Genomic DNA, 18561 nt, shown 5'->3' on the forward strand with positions numbered 1-18561 from the left:
TGCCCCAGAACATGGCAGTTAAACCACTGTTCCTAGGCCATCATTGAAAATAAGAATTTGTTCTTAACTGACTTGCCTAATAAATAGTCACTAAAAGCAGACTAGAGAAATCCATCATTGGCTCTACTATTCTCACTACCAGGGTTGGTGTCAATTCCATTTAAATTCAGTCAATTTAGGAAGTAAACTGAAATTCCAAATCTAATTTTAATTATATTTTATGCTTCTCTATCTATCTTTTATGCTTCTCTATCCAAATCTAATTTTAATTCTATTTTATGCTTCTCTATGAGAAAAAGATTTGAATTTCAGTTTGAATCTTGAATTTACTTTGTTGAAATGGAATTGACACCAACCCTGCTTACTACTAGTGTACAATGAGTGTACCAAACATTAGGAATGTCTTCATAATATTGAGTTGCACCCCCTTTTGCCCTCAGAACAGCCTCAATTCGTTGGGGTATGGACTCTACAAGGTTTTACATTTTTCCACAGGGATGCTGGCCCATGTTGACACCAATTCTTCCCACAGTTGTGTCAAATTGGCTGGATGTCCTTTGGGTGGTGGACACACAGGAAATTATTGAGCGTGAAAATCCCAGTAGCGTTGCAGTTATTGGACACTCAAACCGGTGCACCTGGAACCTAATACCATACCCTGTTCAAAGGCACTTAAATATTTTGTCTTGCCCATTCACCCTCTGAATGGCACACAGACAATCCATGTCTCAAATGTCTCAAAGCTTAAAAATCCTTATTTAATCTGTCTCCGCCCCTTCATCTACACTGATTGAAGTGTATATAACAAGTAACATCAATAAGGGATCATAGGTTTCACCTGGATTCACCTGGCCAGTCTGTCATGGAAAGAGCAGGTGTTCCTAATGTTTTGTACACTCAGTTGCCACTCAGTCCACTTGATCTGGTGGATGAATTATATGTGTATGAGGACACGCTTTGATGGTCCCCATCCACAAAGTCAGATCTACGGCCTCTATTGTTTGGTAAAGCCCAAGTGAAGGCATTCCAGTCTTTTCCCAGTGTTAGTGCCCTCTCCCTGGGTCCCATAGCGACACACAGGGCTCCCTCCACCATGGGCTCTGCTGCTCTGCTGAGACTCCCGGGGGGCTGTGGAAGACAGACTGGTGCTACCTTGTCACTCTGTGTCTGTCTGAGCCTCACTGTAACTGGTGAAGACTGATACAACTCCTTTCTTTATTAGCCTACTGATTTATTACTGTTTATTAAAGTGATGTTGGGGCTTTAGACACTAGTGAGATACAGTTCTGTACCTAGATACTGTAAAACACATTTATGAGGCTGTTATATAAACACAGTAATCATATTTTAATGGATGTTATACTGATGCTATTTGGTCGCACAAATATGGGTATACCCTCCAAACAAATTAATTCATATTTCACAGTCTGGATTTAGTGTGTGATGTAACGTGGCAGGTTTCACTATGTCACGTTTGATTTCCTCAGCAATATTTCAGATTCGGGGCAATGGCGTGTAAAGAAGTGTAATTATAAGGGCACGGCATTTAATCACAGTACAGTATGTGTGAAGCAGAGGAGGGAGCTGAGCTGAAGCCATTATACCTCTATATGCTTGGGGAGCCTGACCAACCATAGATGGCTGAGATTCAGCAACAGATACCTGGAGGACTGTAAATAGCATTGGGCCATTCTGCCACCAGTCGCTATTTATAGAGGGGAGACACAGCACCCTGAGCACAGAGAACTGTGGCTTTAATATCCTTTTGCGAAAGTGAGTCCATTAACTCTTAATGGATAGCAGCATCCCTGTGCACAGCTGATTGGCTCTCTGAAGACTCACTAGATGCATGTGAACCATTTAAGCTCTTAACGGGCCTCGTTCTTTTATGCATGACGAATATGAAGAGGGGTTCTCTCCTGTCCCTAACCTGAAGATGCTGCTTATGGATAATCTCCCCCTAATGAACAATTGAACAGCCACAACAGCCGTAATCAAGTTCAGGACATTTATGTGTATAATATCTTATTTTTGAGTTGACATAGAATACAGACCACAATGTGAATTCCTGATGTGAGTTACCAATAGAATCATGAACCAAGTCAAGCATCAACTCAATGCTGCTCTAAATGCATCTGTTATTTTTCCACAAGATAGAGCTACGACCTCTCATTATTTCTTCATGTAGCACAGTATTAGTAGGTTTGTGTGGCTCAAAGCCACAGACAGACAGTCTATCGACACAGTCCCAGTTTCTATCACTAAACACGTTTCATGATCAAATCCCCTGAATCAGGGCCAGGCAACATTATAAAAATAAATACAAAATGGCATCTCTCTTACAATTAATAAGGGATTCAATCAATGTAAATGCAAGGTACAGAGTAGCTTGGTAATTGTGAGGTAATTAATTGTAAGTCCATGCTGTATCACTGCCCATGTTCTGAGTAGCAGAGGACACATCTGTGAGACCGGAAAATGTGCTGTGGGACGTAAGCCAGTTCTTCCACTGAGTCACACTAGCCCACTGTGAAACATGATACATACTGCACCGATGGCAACAGCATCAGGCACCCCACAGCCTCCAACACAGTACACACCAGACATACTGCAGCTACTGAGGATGACACCCAAATGGAAGACGCTAGAGGGGATTCTAAACAAAATGGAGACTTAATGTTGATATGTGGTTGTGTGGAATATTCGTTCTGGGAGATTTGTTTGTGCTTACAATATGTGCTGTCACAGTGTGTCCAGTGAAGAAAACACCTAATTTGATAGTCATTGTCACAAACTGTTATGGTGACATGGATGAGTGTCAACTAGTCCTGTGGCATATGGTATCCTAACCATGCTAGCTTTGCACAGTGACAGAGGGCCTGGGTTGTCTGTCATCTTGACCTATGAAAAGGTTAATCGGGGAGCAATGTTTGCTGGTTGAGGGGGATAAGCCCATTTCAACCGGGGATGGGGGGGTGGGGGGATTTAACTCTCATGAAAGCTGTGGCTCCCCTCTATGATCTGAATGGCTGTCCCTGAGTAGTTACAGTAAGATGGCAGAGGTCACCTCCTCCCTCTCATCTCAGCTGCTGTTGCTAACTGCCATTTATCCACAACACCACTCTAATGCATGCAGGCATCAAGGTTTATTGTTGATTTGTTCAAACAAATGAGGAAATCTATAGCCACCCACCCATCGATGTGTTAAGAGCAGTTCAGAAACAGATACATCATTCTTCAACCCACAGCAGTGACTTATTTACAACTGTCAGAGCAGGAGGCTTTGTGAAACCTTGGGCAATCGGCCATGTGTAACACCTCTTAACCAGATGCTGGAAGCCAGCTTAGTTGGCACTCCTACAAAAGTCAGATATACTGGCTAAGACAATGGAGCATCACACCACAGTACACTGATACTACAGCTACAGTGCCTTGCAAAAGTATTCACCCCCCTTTGCGTTTGTCCTATTTTGTTGCATTACAACCTGTAATTTAAATGTATTTTTAATTGGATTCCATGTGATTTTGAAATTGGTGAAGTGAAATGAAAAAAATAACTTGTTTCTAAAAAATTAAAAAATCATGGAAAAGTGGTGTGTGCATATGTATTCACCCCCTTTGCTATGAAGCCCCGAAATCTGGTGCAACAAATTACCTTCAAAAGTCACATAATTAGTTAAATAAAGTCAACCTGTGTGCAATCTAAGTGTCACATGATCTGTCACATTATCTCAGAATATATACACACACCTGTTCTGAAAGGCCCCAGAAACTGCAACACCACCAAGCAAGCGGCACCATGAAGACCAAGGAGCTCTCCAAACAGGTCAGGGACATAGTTGTGGAGAAGTACAGATCAGGGTTGGATTATATATATCCTATTTCGCAACAAAGCATCCTTCACTCATGCTGCCAAACATACCCTTGTAAAACTGACCATCCTACCAATCCTCGACTTTGGCGATGTCATTTACAAAATAGCCTCCAATACCCTACTCAACAAATTGGATGCAGTCTATCACAGTGCAATCCGTTTTGTCACCAAAGCCCCATATACTACCCACCATATACTACCCACTGTAGCACACGCTCCAGCAGGTATATCTCTCTAGTCACCCCCAAAAGCAATTCTTTCTTTGGCCGCCTCTCCTTCCAGTTCTCTGCTGCCAATGACTGGAACGAACTACAAAAATCTCTGAAACTGGAAACACTTATCTCCCTCACTAGCTTTAAGCACCAACTGTCAGAGCAGCTTACAGATTACTGCACCTGTACATAGCCCACCTATAATTTAGCCCAAACAACTACCTCTTTCCCAACTGTATTTAATTAATTAATTAATTTTGCTCCTTTGCACCCCATTATTTTTATTTCTACTTTGCACATTCTTCCATTGCAAAACTACCATTCCATTGTTTTACTTGCTATATTGTATTTACTTTGCCACCATGGCCTTTTTTTGCCTTTACCTCCCTTCTCACCTCATTTGCTCACATTGTATATAGACTTGTTTATACTGTATTATTGACTGTATGTTTGTTTTACTCCATGTGTAACTCTGTGTCGTTGTATGTGTCGAACTGCTTTGCTTTACCTTGGCTAGGTCGCAATTGTAAATGAGAACTTGTTCTCAACTTGCCTACCTGGTTAAATAAAGGTGAAATAAAAAAATATAAAAATAGATCCAAAACTTTGAACATCACACGGAGCACCATTAAATCCATTATAGAATAAAATGGAAAGAATATGGCACCACAACAAACCTGCCAAGAGAGGGCCGCCCACCAAAACTCACAGACTAGGCATGGAGCTTTTTGGCCATCAAGGAAAACGCTATGTCTGGCGCAAACCCAACACCTCTCATCACCCCGAGAATACCATCCCCACAGTGAAGCATGGTGGTGGCAGCATCATGCTGTGGGGATGTTTTTCATTGGCAGGGACTGGGAAACTGGTCAGAATTGAAGGAACGATGGATGGCGCTAAATACAGGGAAATTCTTGAGGGAAACCTGTTTCAGTCTTCCAGAGATTTGAGACTGGGACAGAGGTTCACCTTCCAGCAAGACAATGACCCTAAGCATACTGCTAAAGCAACAGTCGAGTGGTTTAAGGGGAAACATTTAAATGTCTTGGAATGGCCTAGTCAAAGCCCAGACCTCAATCCAACTGAGAATCTGTGGTATGTCTTAAAGATTGCTGTACACCAACGGAACCCATCCAACTTGAAGGAGCTGGAGCAGTTTTGCCTTGAAGAATGGGAAAAAATCCCAGTGGCTAGATGTGCCAAGCTTATAGAGACATACCCCAAGAGATTTGCAGCTGTAATTGCTGCAAAAGGTGTCTCTACAAAGTATTGACTTAGGGGGGTGAATAGTTATGCACGCTCAAGTTTTCTTGTCTTATTTCTTGTTTGTTTCACAATAAAACATATTTTGCATCTTCAAAGTGGTAGGCATGTTGTGTAAATCAAATGATACAAACCCCACACAAATCCATTTTAATTCCAGGTTGTAAGCCAACAAAATAGGAAAAACACCAGTACACAGAGGTGACACTCATATCTCCATTCCCAAACATAAATAAATGCCCTGCACGTAGCCAGTGCAGTGGCCCTTGGGGTTACCTTCCTGAGACACCTGAAACCCCACCTCTTTAAGGAATACCTAGGATAGGATAAAGTAATCCTTCTCACCCCCCCCCCTTAAAAGATTTAGATGCACTATTGTAAAGTGGCTGTTCCACTGGATGTCATAAGGTGAATGCACCAATTTGTAAGTCGCTCTGGATAAGAGCGTCTGCTAAATGACTTAAATGTAAATGTAAATGTTATCTAGCTGAGGTCTGTCTGTGTTGTGGGACTGGGAGGCAGGTTACAGGCGGTTGACTCAGAGCCACTGCCTGCCTGCCTGGTGATGTGTGCTCTGCAGTCCTCAGGGAAGAGAGCTCCCCAACTCACTCAGTTGGCCGAGCACATGTATGATTGGCCACCACACAGACTCAGAGGGGATTTATTCACCACAGTATACTCTATATGATTCTATATAACATTATAATGAAGTGCCTCGCAGAATAAACAGAGATTGATGGATGCTTGTGACTCACTGTGCTGTATATGAATCCCTCCTCATTATGGTATCATTTCATTCAGATCACCTATGTAATTGTGGTAGTATCCCTTTAGCAACATTACAGGCTACTCTCTTCTATGAAAACCTCCTTGTCCTCTTCACTTTCTGTTGCCCTCCAAAAGAGTTGAGGATGAGAGGCCGGTCCAGTTCTTTGATCTCAGCGGATGCTTTAGTTCAGAGGCAGCCGGAGCAGAGTCAGTGGGCGTCCAGGCTGGGCTTTACCCTCTGTGATGATGGGGGGTGGAGGCTTAAGCTAGATGGTCCCAGATGTTTCAGGAGAAAGACACAAGCACTAATTACTCTGCATGTATCTGGGCTTCAGGCAAGATGGCACAAGGTCTGTTTAGGCTCTGGTCTGTGTAAATCAAGCCAGGCTGGATCATGTCCACAGCCAAATCATTTACCCTTTTCCTATTGCCTTATTATTTACAGCTGCCTGTGACTCACTTCTAACTGTTGCTGCCAGGGTATGGTACGGTATGATCCCCACCCATGTATTGTTCCGTCTCTGGAATATTTTGCTCTGGGTGGACCAGACCAAAGAGTATTTGGCATCAGTTGTGTACAGAACATATTGTCTCTCGCTGTGGAAACACAGTGGTGTTTGACCTAAAATGGGAAATTATAGCCTACACTATAAACTCAGTCTCTTGGTTACAAACTGATACAGCACAGTACATTATTTGCCCAAAACCAAAACACAAAGTATCTAGGTTAAATTGCAATAATGAAATGTTAGGCACAGCTCATTTTAACCCGGTACTGACAGCTATGCGTAGGCGCCGAGTAACCTCCCCCCACTAGTAACCTCCCCCCACTAGTAACCTCCCCCCACTAGGCAGCTAGTAACCTCTGCCCACTAGGCAGCTAGTAACCTCCCCCACTAGTAACCTCCCCCCACTAGTAACCTCCCCCACTAGGCAGCTAGTAACCTCTGCCCACTAGTAACCTCCCCCCACTAGGCAGCTAGTAACCTCCCCCCACTAGTAACCTCCCCCCACTAGTAACCTCCCCCCACTAGGCAGCTAGTAACCTCTGCCCACTAGGCAGCTAGTAACCTCCCCACACTAGTAACCTCCCCCCACTAGGCAGCTAGCAACCTCCGCCCACGAGGCAGCTAGTAACCTCCGCCCACTAGGCAGCTAGTAACCTCCTCCCACTAGGCAGCTAGTAACCTCCGCCCACTAGGCAGCTAGTAACCTCCTTCCACTAGGCAGCTAGTAACCTCCCCACACTAGTAACCTCCCCCCACTAGGCAGCTAGTAACCTCCTCCCACTAGGCAGCTAGTAACCTCCCCACACTAGTAACTTCCCCCTACTAGGCAGAAAGTAACCTCCCCCCACTAGGCAGCTAGTAACCTCCCCCCACTAGTATCCCCCCCACACTAGTAAACTACCCCCACTAGGCAGCTAGTAACCTCCCCCCACTAGTAAACTCCCCCCACTAGGCAGCTAGTAACCTACCCCCATTAGGCAGCTAGTAACCTCCCCCAACTAGTAACCTCCCCCCACGAGGCAGCTAGTAACCTCCACCCACTAGGCAGCTAGTAACCTCCCCACTAGTAAACTCCCCCCACTAGGCAGCTAGTAACCTACCCCCACTAGGCAGCTAGTAACCTCCCCCAACTAGTAACCTCCCCCCACGAGGCAGCGAGTAACCTCCACCCACTAGGCAGCTAGTAACCTCCCCCCACTAGTAACCACCCCCACTAGGCAGCTATTAACCTCCGCCCACTAGGCAGCTAGTAACCTGCCCCCACTAGTAAACTTCCCCCACTAGGCAGCTAGTAACTTCCCCCCACTAGTAACCTTCCCCCATTAGGCAGCTAGTAACCTCCCCCCACTAGTAACCTGCCCCCACTAGGCAGCTAGTAACCTCCCCCCACAATTAACCTCCCTCCACTAGTAAACTTCCCCCACTAGGCAGCTAGTTACCTCCCCCCACTAGTAACCTCCCCCCCACTAGGCAGCTAGTAATCTCCCCCCACTAGGCAGCTAGTAACCTCCACCCACTAGGCAGCTAGTAACCTCCCCCCACTAGTAACCTCCCCCCACTAGGCAGCTAGTAACTTCCGGCCACTAGGCAGCTAGTAACCTCCCCCCACTAGGCAGCCAGTAACCTCCCCCCACTAGTAACCTCCCCCTTAATAGGCAGCTAGTAACCTCCCCCCACTAGTAATCTCCCCCCACAAGGCAGCTAGTAACCGCCCCACTAGTATCCTTCCCCACTAGTAAACTCCCACCACTAGGCAGCTAGTAACCTCCCCCACTAGTACCCCCCACTAGTAAACTCTCCCCACTAATATCATTCCCCCACTAGGCAGCTAGTAATCTCCCCCACTAGTAACCTCCCCCCACTAGTAACCTCCACCCACTAGGCAGCTAGTAACCTCCACCCACGAGGCAGCTAGTAACCTCCCCACTAGGCATCTAGTAATCTCCCCCACTAGTAACCTCCCCACTAGTAACCTCCCCCCACTAGGCAGCTAGTAACCTCCCCCCCACAATTAAACTAGTACACTTCCCCCACTAGGCAGCTAGTAACTTCTGCCCACTAGGCAGCTAGTAACCTCCCCCCACAAGGCAGCTAGTAACCGCCCCCCACTAGTATCCTTCTCCCACTAGTAAACTCCCACCACTAGGCAGCTAGTAACCTCCCCCACTAGTAACCTCCCCCACTAGGCAGCTCGTAATCTCCACCCAGTAGGCAGCTAGTGACCTCCCCCACTAGGCATCTAGTAACCCCCCTCCCCACAGTAAACTCTCCCCACTAATATCATTCCTCCACTAGGCAGCCGTAAACTCCCCCACTAGTAACCTCCCCCCACTAGGTATCTAGTAACCTCCCCCCCACTAGTAACCTCCCCCACTAGACAGCTAGTAACCTCCCCCACGAGGCAGCTAGTAACCTCCACCCACTAGGCAGCTAGTAACCTCCCCCACTAGGCAGCTAGTAACCTCCCCCACTAGGCAGCTAGTAACCTCCCCCCACTAGGCAGCTATTAACCCCCGCCCACTAGGCAGCTAGTAACCTCCCCCCACTAGTAACCTGCCTCCACTAGATAGCTAGTAACCTCCCCCCACTAGTAACCTCCCCCCACTAGGCAGCTATTAAACTCCGCCCACTTGGCAGTAACCTCCCCCACTAGTAACCTCCCCCACTAGGCAGCTATTAACCTCCGCCCACTAGGCAGCTAGTAACCTCCCCCCACTAGTAAACTTCCCCCACTAGGCAGCTAGTAACTTCCCCCACTAGTAACCTTCCCCATTAGGCAGCTAGTAACCTCCCCCACTAGTAACCTGCCCCCACTAGGCAGCTAGTAACTCCCCCACAATTAACCTCCCCCACTAGTAAACTTCCCCCACTAGGCAGCTAGTTACCTCCCCCACTAGTAACCTCCCCCACTAGGCAGCTAGTAATCTCCCCCACTAGGCAGCTAGTAACCTCCCCCACTAGGCAGCTAGTAACCTCCCCCACTAGTAACCTCCCCCACTAGGCAGCTAGTAACTTCCGGCCACTAGGCAGCTAGTAACCTCCCCCCACTAGGCAGCCAGTAACCTCCCCCACTAGTAACCTCCCCTTAATAGGCAGCTAGTAACCTCCCCCCACTAGTAATCTCCCCCCACAAGGCAGCTAGTAACCGCCCCCACTAGTATCCTTCCCCCACTAGTAAACTCCCACCACTAGGCAGCTAGTAACCTCCCCCCACTAGTAACCTCCCCCACTAGGCAGCTAGTAACTTCCGGCCACTAGGCAGCTAGTAACCTCCCCCCACTAGGCAGCCAGTAACCTCCCCCCACTAGTAACCCCCCCTTAATAGGCAGCTAGTAACCTCCCCCCACTAGTAATCTCCCCCCACAAGGCAGCTAGTAACCGCCCCCACTAGTATCCTTCCCCCACTAGTAAACTCCCCCCACTAGGCAGCTAGTAACTTCCGGCCACTAGGCAGCTAGTAACCTCCCCCCACTAGGCAGCCAGTAACCTCCCCCCACTAGTAACCTCCCCCTTAATAGGCAGCTAGTAACCTCCCCCCACTAGTAATCTCCCCCCACAAGGCAGCTAGTAACCGCCCCCACTAGTATCCTTCCCCCACTAGTAAACTCCCACCACTAGGCAGCTAGTAACCTCCCCCACTAGTACCCCCCCCCCCACTAGTAAACTCTCCCCACTAATATCATTCCCCCACTAGGCAGCTAGTAATCTCCCCCCACTAGTAACCTCCCCCCACTAGTAACCTCCACCCACTAGGCAGCTAGTAACCTCCACCCACGAGGCAGCTAGTAACCTCCCCCACTAGGCATCTAGTAATCTCCCCCCACTAGTAACCTCCCCCCACTAGTAACCTCCCCCCACTAGGCAGCTAGTAACCTCCCCCCACAATTAAACTCCCCCACGAGTACACTTCCCCCACTAGGCAGCTAGTAACTTCTGCCCACTAGGCAGCTAGTAACCTCCCCCCACAAGGCAGCTAGTAACCGCCCCCCACTAGTATCCTTCTCCCACTAGTAAACTCCCACCACTAGGCAGCTAGTAACCTCCCCCACTAGTAACCTCCCCCCACTAGGCAGCTCGTAATCTCCACCCAGTAGGCAGCTAGTGACCTCCCCCCACTAGGCATCTAGTAACCTCCCCCCACCCTCCCCACGAGTAAACTCTCCCCACTAATATCATTCCTCCACTAGGCAGCTCGTAAACTCCCCCCACTAGTAACCTCCCCCCACTAGGTATCTAGTAACCTCCCCCCACTAGTAACCTCCCCCCACTAGACAGCTAGTAACCTCCCCCCACGAGGCAGCTAGTAACCTCCACCCACTAGGCAGCTAGTAACCTCCCCCCACTAGGCAGCTAGTAACCTCCCCCACTAGGCAGCTAGTAACCTCCCCCCCACTAGGCAGCTATTAACCCCCGCCCACTAGGCAGCTAGTAACCTCCCCCCACTAGTAACCTGCCTCCACTAGATAGCTAGTAACCTCCCCCCACTAGTAACCTCCCCCCACTAGGCAGCTATTAAACTCCGCCCACTTGGCAGCTAATAACCTCCCCCCACTAGTAACCTCCCCCCACTAGGCAGCTATTAACCTCCGCCCACTAGGCAGCTAGTAACCTCCCCCCACTAGTAAACTTCCCCCACTAGGCAGCTAGTAACTTCCCCCCACTAGTAACCTTCCCCCATTAGGCAGCTAGTAACCTCCCCCCACTAGTAACCTGCCCCCACTAGGCAGCTAGTAACCTCCCCCACAATTAACCTCCCCCCACTAGTAAACTTCCCCCACTAGGCAGCTAGTTACCTCCCCCCACTAGTAACCTCCCCCCACTAGGCAGCTAGTAATCTCCCCCCACTAGGCAGCTAGTAACCTCCACCCACTAGGCAGCTAGTAACCTCCCCCCACTAGTAACCTCCCCCCACTAGGCAGCTAGTAACTTCCGGCCACTAGGCAGCTAGTAACCTCCCCACTAGGCAGCCAGTAACCTCCCCCACTAGTAACCTCCCCTTAATAGGCAGCTAGTAACCTCCCCCCACTAGTAATCTCCCCCCACAAGGCAGCTAGTAACCGCCCCCACTAGTATCCTTCCCCCACTAGTAAACTCCCACCACTAGGCAGCTAGTAACCTCCCCCCACTAGTACCCCCCACTAGTAAACTCTCCCCACTAATATCATTCCCCACTAGGCAGCTAGTAATCTCCCCCACTAGTAACCTCCCCCACTAGTAACCTCCACCCACTAGGCAGCTAGTAACCTCCACCCACGAGGCAGCTAGTAACCTCCCCACTAGGCATCTAGTAATCTCCCCCCACTAGTAACCTCCCCCACTAGTAACCTCCCCCCACTAGGCAGCTAGTAACCTCCCCCCACAATTAACCTCCCCCACGAGTACACTTCCCCCACTAGGCAGCTAGTAACTTCTGCCCACTAGGCAGCTAGTAACCTCCCCCCACAAGGCAGCTAGTAACCGCCCCCCACTAGTATCCTTCTCCCACTAGTAAACTCCCACCACTAGGCAGCTAGTAACCTCCCCCACTAGTAACTCCCCACTAGGCAGCTCGTAATCTCCACCCAGTAGGCAGCTAGTGACCTCCCCCACTAGGCATCTAGTAACCTCCCCCCCTCCCCACGAGTAAACTCTCCCCACTAATATCATTCCTCCACTAGGCAGCTCGTAAACTCCCCCCACTAGTAACCTCCCCCACTAGGTATCTAGTAACCTCCCCCACTAGTAACCTCCCCCACTAGACAGCTAGTAACCTCCCCCCACGAGGCAGCTAGTAACCTCCACCCACTAGGCAGCTAGTAACCTCCCCCACTAGGCAGCTAGTAACCTCCCCCCACTAGGCAGCTAGTAACCTCCCCCACTAGGCAGCTATTAACCCCGCCCACTAGGCAGCTAGTAACCTCCCCCCACTAGTAACCTGCCCCCACTAGATAGCTAGTAACCTCCCCCACTAGTAACCTCCCCCACTAGGCAGCTATTAAACTCCGCCCACTTGGCAGCTAATAACCTCCCCCACTAGTAACCTCCCCCCACTAGGCAGCTATTAATCTCCGCCCACTAGGCAGCTAGTAACCTCCCTCCACTAGTAATCTCCCCCACAAGGCAGCTAGTAACCTACCCCCATTAGGCATCTAGTAACCTCCCCCCACTAGTACCCCACCCCCCACTAGTAAACTCTCCCCACTAATATCATTCCCCACTAGGCAGCTAGTAATCTCCCCACTAGTAACCTCCCCCACTAGTAACCTCCACCCACTAGGCAGCTAGTAACCTCCCCCCACTAGGCAGCTAGTAACCTCCACCCACTAGGCAGCTAGTAACCTCCCCCACTAGGCATCTAGTAACCTCCCCCCACTAGGCAGCTAGTAACATCCCCCCACTAGTAACCTGCCCCCACGAGGCAGCTAGTAACCTCCCCCACAATTAATCTCCCCACTAGTACACTTCCCCCACTAGGCAGCTAGTAACCTCCCCCCACAAGGCAGCTAGTAACCGCCCCCCACTAGGCAGCTAGTAATCTCCACCCAGTAGGCAGCTAGTGACCTCCCCTCACTAGGCATCTAGTAACCCCTCACTAGTAAACTCTAGTAATTCCCCCACTAGGCAGCTAGTAATCTCCCCCACATATCATTCCTCCACTAGGCAGCTAGTAACCTCCCCCACACACTAGTAACCTCCCCCACTAGGTATCTAGTAACCTCCCCCACTAGTAACCTCCCCCACTAGACAGCTTGTAACCTCCCCCACGAGGCAATAGTAACCTCCCCCACTAGGCAGCTAGTAACCTCCCCCACTAGTAACCCCCCCCCCCACTAGTAAACTCTCCCCACTAATATCATTCCTCCACTAGGCAGCTAGTAATCTCCCCCCACTAGGCAGCTAGTAGCCTACCCCCACTAGGCAGCTAGTAACCTACCCCCACTAGGCAGCTAGTAACCTCCCCCCACTAGTAACCTCCCCTACTAGGCAGCTAGTAACCTCCCCCCACTAGTAACCTTCCCCCACTAGTAACCTCCCCCGACTAGGCAGCTAGTAACCTCCACCCACTAGGCAGCTCGTAACCTCTCCCCACTAGTAACCTCCCCCCACTCGGCAGCTAGTAACCTCCCCCCACTAGGCAGCTAGTAACCTACCCCCACGAGGCAGCTAGTAACCTCCCCCCACTAGGCAGCTAGTAACCTCCCCCCACTAGGCAGCTTATCTGCTCATGTGCTTATGATACAGTACATTACTGTTGAGCAGGTAGGTTGGGCTGTTCTGGGAGGGCCTGTAATCTCCTGTAGTAAAACACACGACTCAGAGAGACCGCCTGCTCTGCTATCTCTTCCAGGCTCTCTCGTCTTCAGCATAGTCAGAGTTAGGGTTAGGGTGTGCGGCCTTTTCTGTGATTCATCTGAGGACACATGGAGTAGAACCGGCAGTCAACGGAGGCCTTGCAACAGGAACCCTAAGGCACAGCCCAGGTGATTTGGCTTTAGATTGATGAGTGCATTGGTTCTGTGCTAGAATGGCCTTGCAACAGGAACCCTAAGGCACAGCCCAGGTGATTTGGCTTTAGATTGATGAGTGCATTGGTTCTGTGCTAGAATGGCCTTGCAACAGGAACCCTAAGGCACAGCCCAGGTGATTTGGCTTCAGATAGATGAGTGCATTGGCTCTGTGCTAGAATGGCCTTGCAACAGGAACCCTAAGGCACAGCCCAGCTGATGAGTGCATTAGGTTTGTGCTAGAATGCTGGCATATGGTTGTAGGGGCTGACCACTGCTGTGTAGCGGTAGTATGATTCATGTAATGAGAATGGCGTACGCACACACACACACACAGTGAAGATGATTCTGTGACTTTTAAGTCCAGCTGAGGCTTTAAAGGGCCTCGTTCTTTATGCATGAGGAATATGAAGAGGGCTTCTCTCCTGTCCCTAACCTGAAGATGGGTGGCAGGTAGCCTAGTGGTTAGAGTGTTGGGCCAGTAACCGAAAGGTTGCTGGATTGAATCCCTGAGCTGACAAGGTAAAAATCTCTCATTCTGCCCCTGAACAAGGCAGTTAACCCACTGTTCCCCTGTAGGCTGTCAAGGTTACTAACTACAGCATTTTCACATATACAATCAGATTGAAAACAGACAGAATGTTTGTCTTGCTGTAGAAGAATAAATAACTACAGTAATAGCCATCAGGCACGGGGTTCAAAGCACATGCAACGTCTGCTGTTTCACCTTCGATGTATTTCAACACCTTTATGATTCCTGACTGAGTCAGTTATGTTCCGAACCAGATTAGCTGTTAGAGTAGTTTCCTATTTTAGTTCTCATTTGACCAAAATAAAGCACTCAAAATGGCCTGTACATAAGGTTCTCATCATGGCTTCATAGGGATTGACGGAAATTATACTCAGCCAGTGTTACAAGTAGTCACATGACTTTCCATCGGCTCAAGCAGTACCCTTTGAAATAGCTGTCACATCACGCAACATGAGTTTCCTTAATGTGGCAAACCAACTAAACACCTCGGTAAACAGAGAGCTTTGTAATCAGTTGCCATTTCAATCTAACATCAAAGAGGTACAAGAAAGCAAAGGCTTCCTTTTATGCAATATCTGTTCAGAAACTCACAGGGGTGTAGTTCTGTCTGTTTCAGTGACTGTCAGATATAATATTGAATCTATGTATGTGGTTTGTAATCTCTGCATGCATGTAAAGGTTGACAGATAGGAAGAAAACGTAACTTATTGATTAGATGAAGAAACATGTTTTGACTAAGTTGTCCATAATATGTTCTACTGCATGTCAGTTTGCTATGTTCTACGTTAGTAGTTTCACATCTGTATACATTTCACAATGGTGTGAGTAGTCAACATGTTTTGCACTGTAAATCCATTTTATTTGTTTGTTTACACAGAAAATATATAACTCTGCTGAATTCCACTGCAAAAATTAAATATTTGGATTATTCTGACCATAATGGAAAGCACAGCTATTTATTTTCAGCCATCTGAGTACTGTAGGAAATGAAAATCATCCTAAACCCTGGTGAGATCCCACAGGTGGTTGATGACAGAGACTGTGATTGGTTGGCTGTGACCTCAGCTGAAGGTCGTGTGGCCATGATTGGTTCAGGGATAATAGAGTAACATTGGATAGTGTATACATTGGGTTTCAGGGTCCATTAACCTGTTTCTCATTTACACAAATCTCTTACTATTTTATAAACTGTCTTTCTTATACTCAACCACCCACTTTAAGCTTTGTTGTTTGCTTTTTACTTAATTTGCCTTTAATCATCCTCTTCTTTTGTTTCCAACTGATCCCTGTTTGATTTGCTCCTATCTCCATCCCCTGGTCTCTCCATCCCCTCCCTCTTCCACTCTAACCCCTCTTCCACCCCCCTCCCCTCCTCCCCAATACACTTTTCCTCTCCAGCTGGGTTTGTGAAGTCGCCAATGTCTGAGACTAAGCTCACGCTGGACACCTTTGAGCTGTACTGCGACGTGATTGGTAACCCCACCCCCGAGATCCAGTGGTGGTACGCCGAGATCAACCGCGTCGACTCCTTCAAGCAGCTGTGGGACGGCGCCCGCAAGCGCCGTGTGTCCATCAACACGGCCTACGGCAACAACGGGGTGAGCGTGCTGGGCATCACGCGCCTCACGCTAGAGGACTCCGGGACCTACGAGTGCCGGGCCAGCAACGACCCGCGGCGCAACGACCTGCGCCAAAACCCCGCCATCACCTGGATCCGAGCCCAGGCCACCATTTCGGTGCTGCAGAGTGAGTGGTCTATGTCCTGTAGTACCTAGCTGGTGAACAACACTAACTATCCCCTGCCTGTCCCACCACCCCACTCTGTTAAAAAAAACTGAGTTCACACCTCCACCACAGCTGTCCCTGGCAAAGACAGAAATAAAACAAAACACCAACCACCACCTTGTTATTTGTTAATTTCAAAGACTTGTCTTTGTTTTATTTCTGTATTAGAAATTGGAAGAAATTGTATTTTATATTCTCCTAGAAGTACTGCCTTTTGTGTTTTTGTTCTATTATGTTGATAGCTCCTATTTGTTCCCTCCTCCCCCTGCAGAATTTGAGGATTCAAATCAAACTTTATTTGTCACATGCGCCGAATACAACAAGTGTAGATCTTACCGTGAAATGCTTACTTACAAGCCCTTAACCAACAGTGCAGTTCAAGAAGAGTTAAGAAAATATTTACCAAATAGACTAAAGTTTTTAAAAAATTATAAAAAAGTAACACAATAAAAATAACAATAACGAGGCTATATACAGGGGGCACCGGTACCGAGTCAGTATGCGAGGGTACAGGTTAGTTGAGGTAATTTGTACATGTAGGTAGGGGTGAAGTGACTGCATAGATAATAAACAACGAATAGCAGCAGTGTACAAAAGGGAGGGGAAGGGGCAAATGTATATAGTCCGGTGGCGATTTTATTAATTGTTCAGCAGTCTTATGGTTTGGGGGTAGAAGCTGTTGAGGAGCTTCTTGGTCCTAGACTTGGCCCTCTGGTACCGCTTGCCGTGCGGTAGCAGAGAAAATAGTCTATAACTTGGGTGACTGGAGTCTCTGACAATTTTATGGGCTTTCCTCTGACACCGCCTATTATATAGGTCCTGGATGGCAGGAAGTTTGCGCTCCAGTGATGTACTGGGCCGTAAGCACTACCCACTGTAGTGCCTTACGGTCAGATCTAGAGCAGTTACCATACCATGCGGCGACGCAACAGGTCAGGATGCTCTCGATGGTGCAGCTGTAAAACCTTTTGAGGATCTGGGGGCCCATGCCAAATTTTTTCAGTCTCCTGAAGAGGAAAAGGTTTTGCCGTGCCCTCTTCACCAGTGTCAGGACCATGATAGTTCGTTGGTGATGTAGACACCAAGGAACTTGAAACTCTCGACCCGCTCCACTATAGCCCCGTCGATGTTAAATGGGGCCTGTTCGGCCCGCCTTTTCCTGTAGTCCACAATCATCTCCTCTGTCTTGCTCACATTGAGGGAGAGGTTGTTGTCCTGGCACCGCACTGCCAGTTCTCTGACCTCCTTCCTATAGGCTGTCTTATTAGTTGTCGGTGATCAGGCCTACCACTGATATGTTGTCAGCAAACTTAATGATGGTGTTGGAGTCATGTTTGGACACGCAGTTTTGGGTGAACAGGAAGTACTGGAGGGGAATAAGTACACACCCCTGAGGGGCCCTAGTGTTAAGGATCAGCGTGGCAGACGCATTGTTGCCTACCCTTACCACCTGGAGGGGCGGCCCGTCAGGAAGTCCAGGATCCAGTTGCAGAGGAAGGTGTTAAGTTCCAGAGTCCTCACTGATGAGCTTTGTGGGCACTATGGTGTTGAACACTGAGCTGTAGTCAATGAACAGCATTCACACATAGGTGTACCTTTTGTCCAGGTGGGAAAGGGCAGTGTGGAGTGCGATTGATATTGCGTCATCTGTGTGTCTGTTGGGGCGGTATGCAAATTGGAGTGGGTCTAGGGTTTCCCGGGATAAGGGTGTTGATGTGAGCCATGACCAGCCTTTCAAAGCACTTCATGGCTACCGATGTGAGTGCTACGGAGCAGTAATCATTTAGGCAGTTTACCTTCGCTTCCTTGGGCACAGGGACTATGATGGTCTGCTTGAAACATGTAGGTATTACAGACTCGGTCAGGGAGAGGTTTAAAATGTCAGTGAAGTCACTTGACAGTTGGTCCGCTAATGCTTTGAGTACAAGTCCTGGTATTCCGTCTGGCCCATCGGCTTTGTGAATGTTGACCTGTTTAAAAGTCTTGCTCACATCGGCTACCGAGAGCGTTAACATGTTCTCGTGCATGCTTCAGTGTTGCTTGCCTTGAAGCGAGCATAAAAGGCATTTAGCTCGTCTGGTAGGCTCGTGCCACTGGGCAGCTCGTGTCTGGGTTTCCCTTTGTAGTCCATAAT

At 48.5% G+C, this 18561-nt stretch overlaps 1 protein-coding gene across 3 annotated transcripts in view; it reads left to right on the forward strand.

Annotated features, from left to right (window-relative positions):
* Positions 1-18561, forward strand: part of LOC118359018 (neuroplastin-like) — a 44712-nt gene that overhangs the window by 2439 nt on the left and 23712 nt on the right. For 2 of the 3 annotated variants that reach the window (XM_052481103.1, XM_035737156.2), the window contains exon 2: positions 16041-16388. The exons of the other annotated variant lie outside the window; for it this stretch is intronic. In XM_052481103.1, the coding sequence (XP_052337063.1) occupies positions 16041-16388 (348 nt within the window). The remainder of the gene's footprint in view (positions 1-16040; positions 16389-18561) is intronic. 3 annotated transcript variants of the gene reach the window in all.

This window comes from Oncorhynchus keta, chromosome 2 (genome assembly GCF_023373465.1).
Source record: "Oncorhynchus keta strain PuntledgeMale-10-30-2019 chromosome 2, Oket_V2, whole genome shotgun sequence".
In the NCBI taxonomy this organism is placed as follows: domain Eukaryota; kingdom Metazoa; phylum Chordata; class Actinopteri; order Salmoniformes; family Salmonidae; genus Oncorhynchus; species Oncorhynchus keta.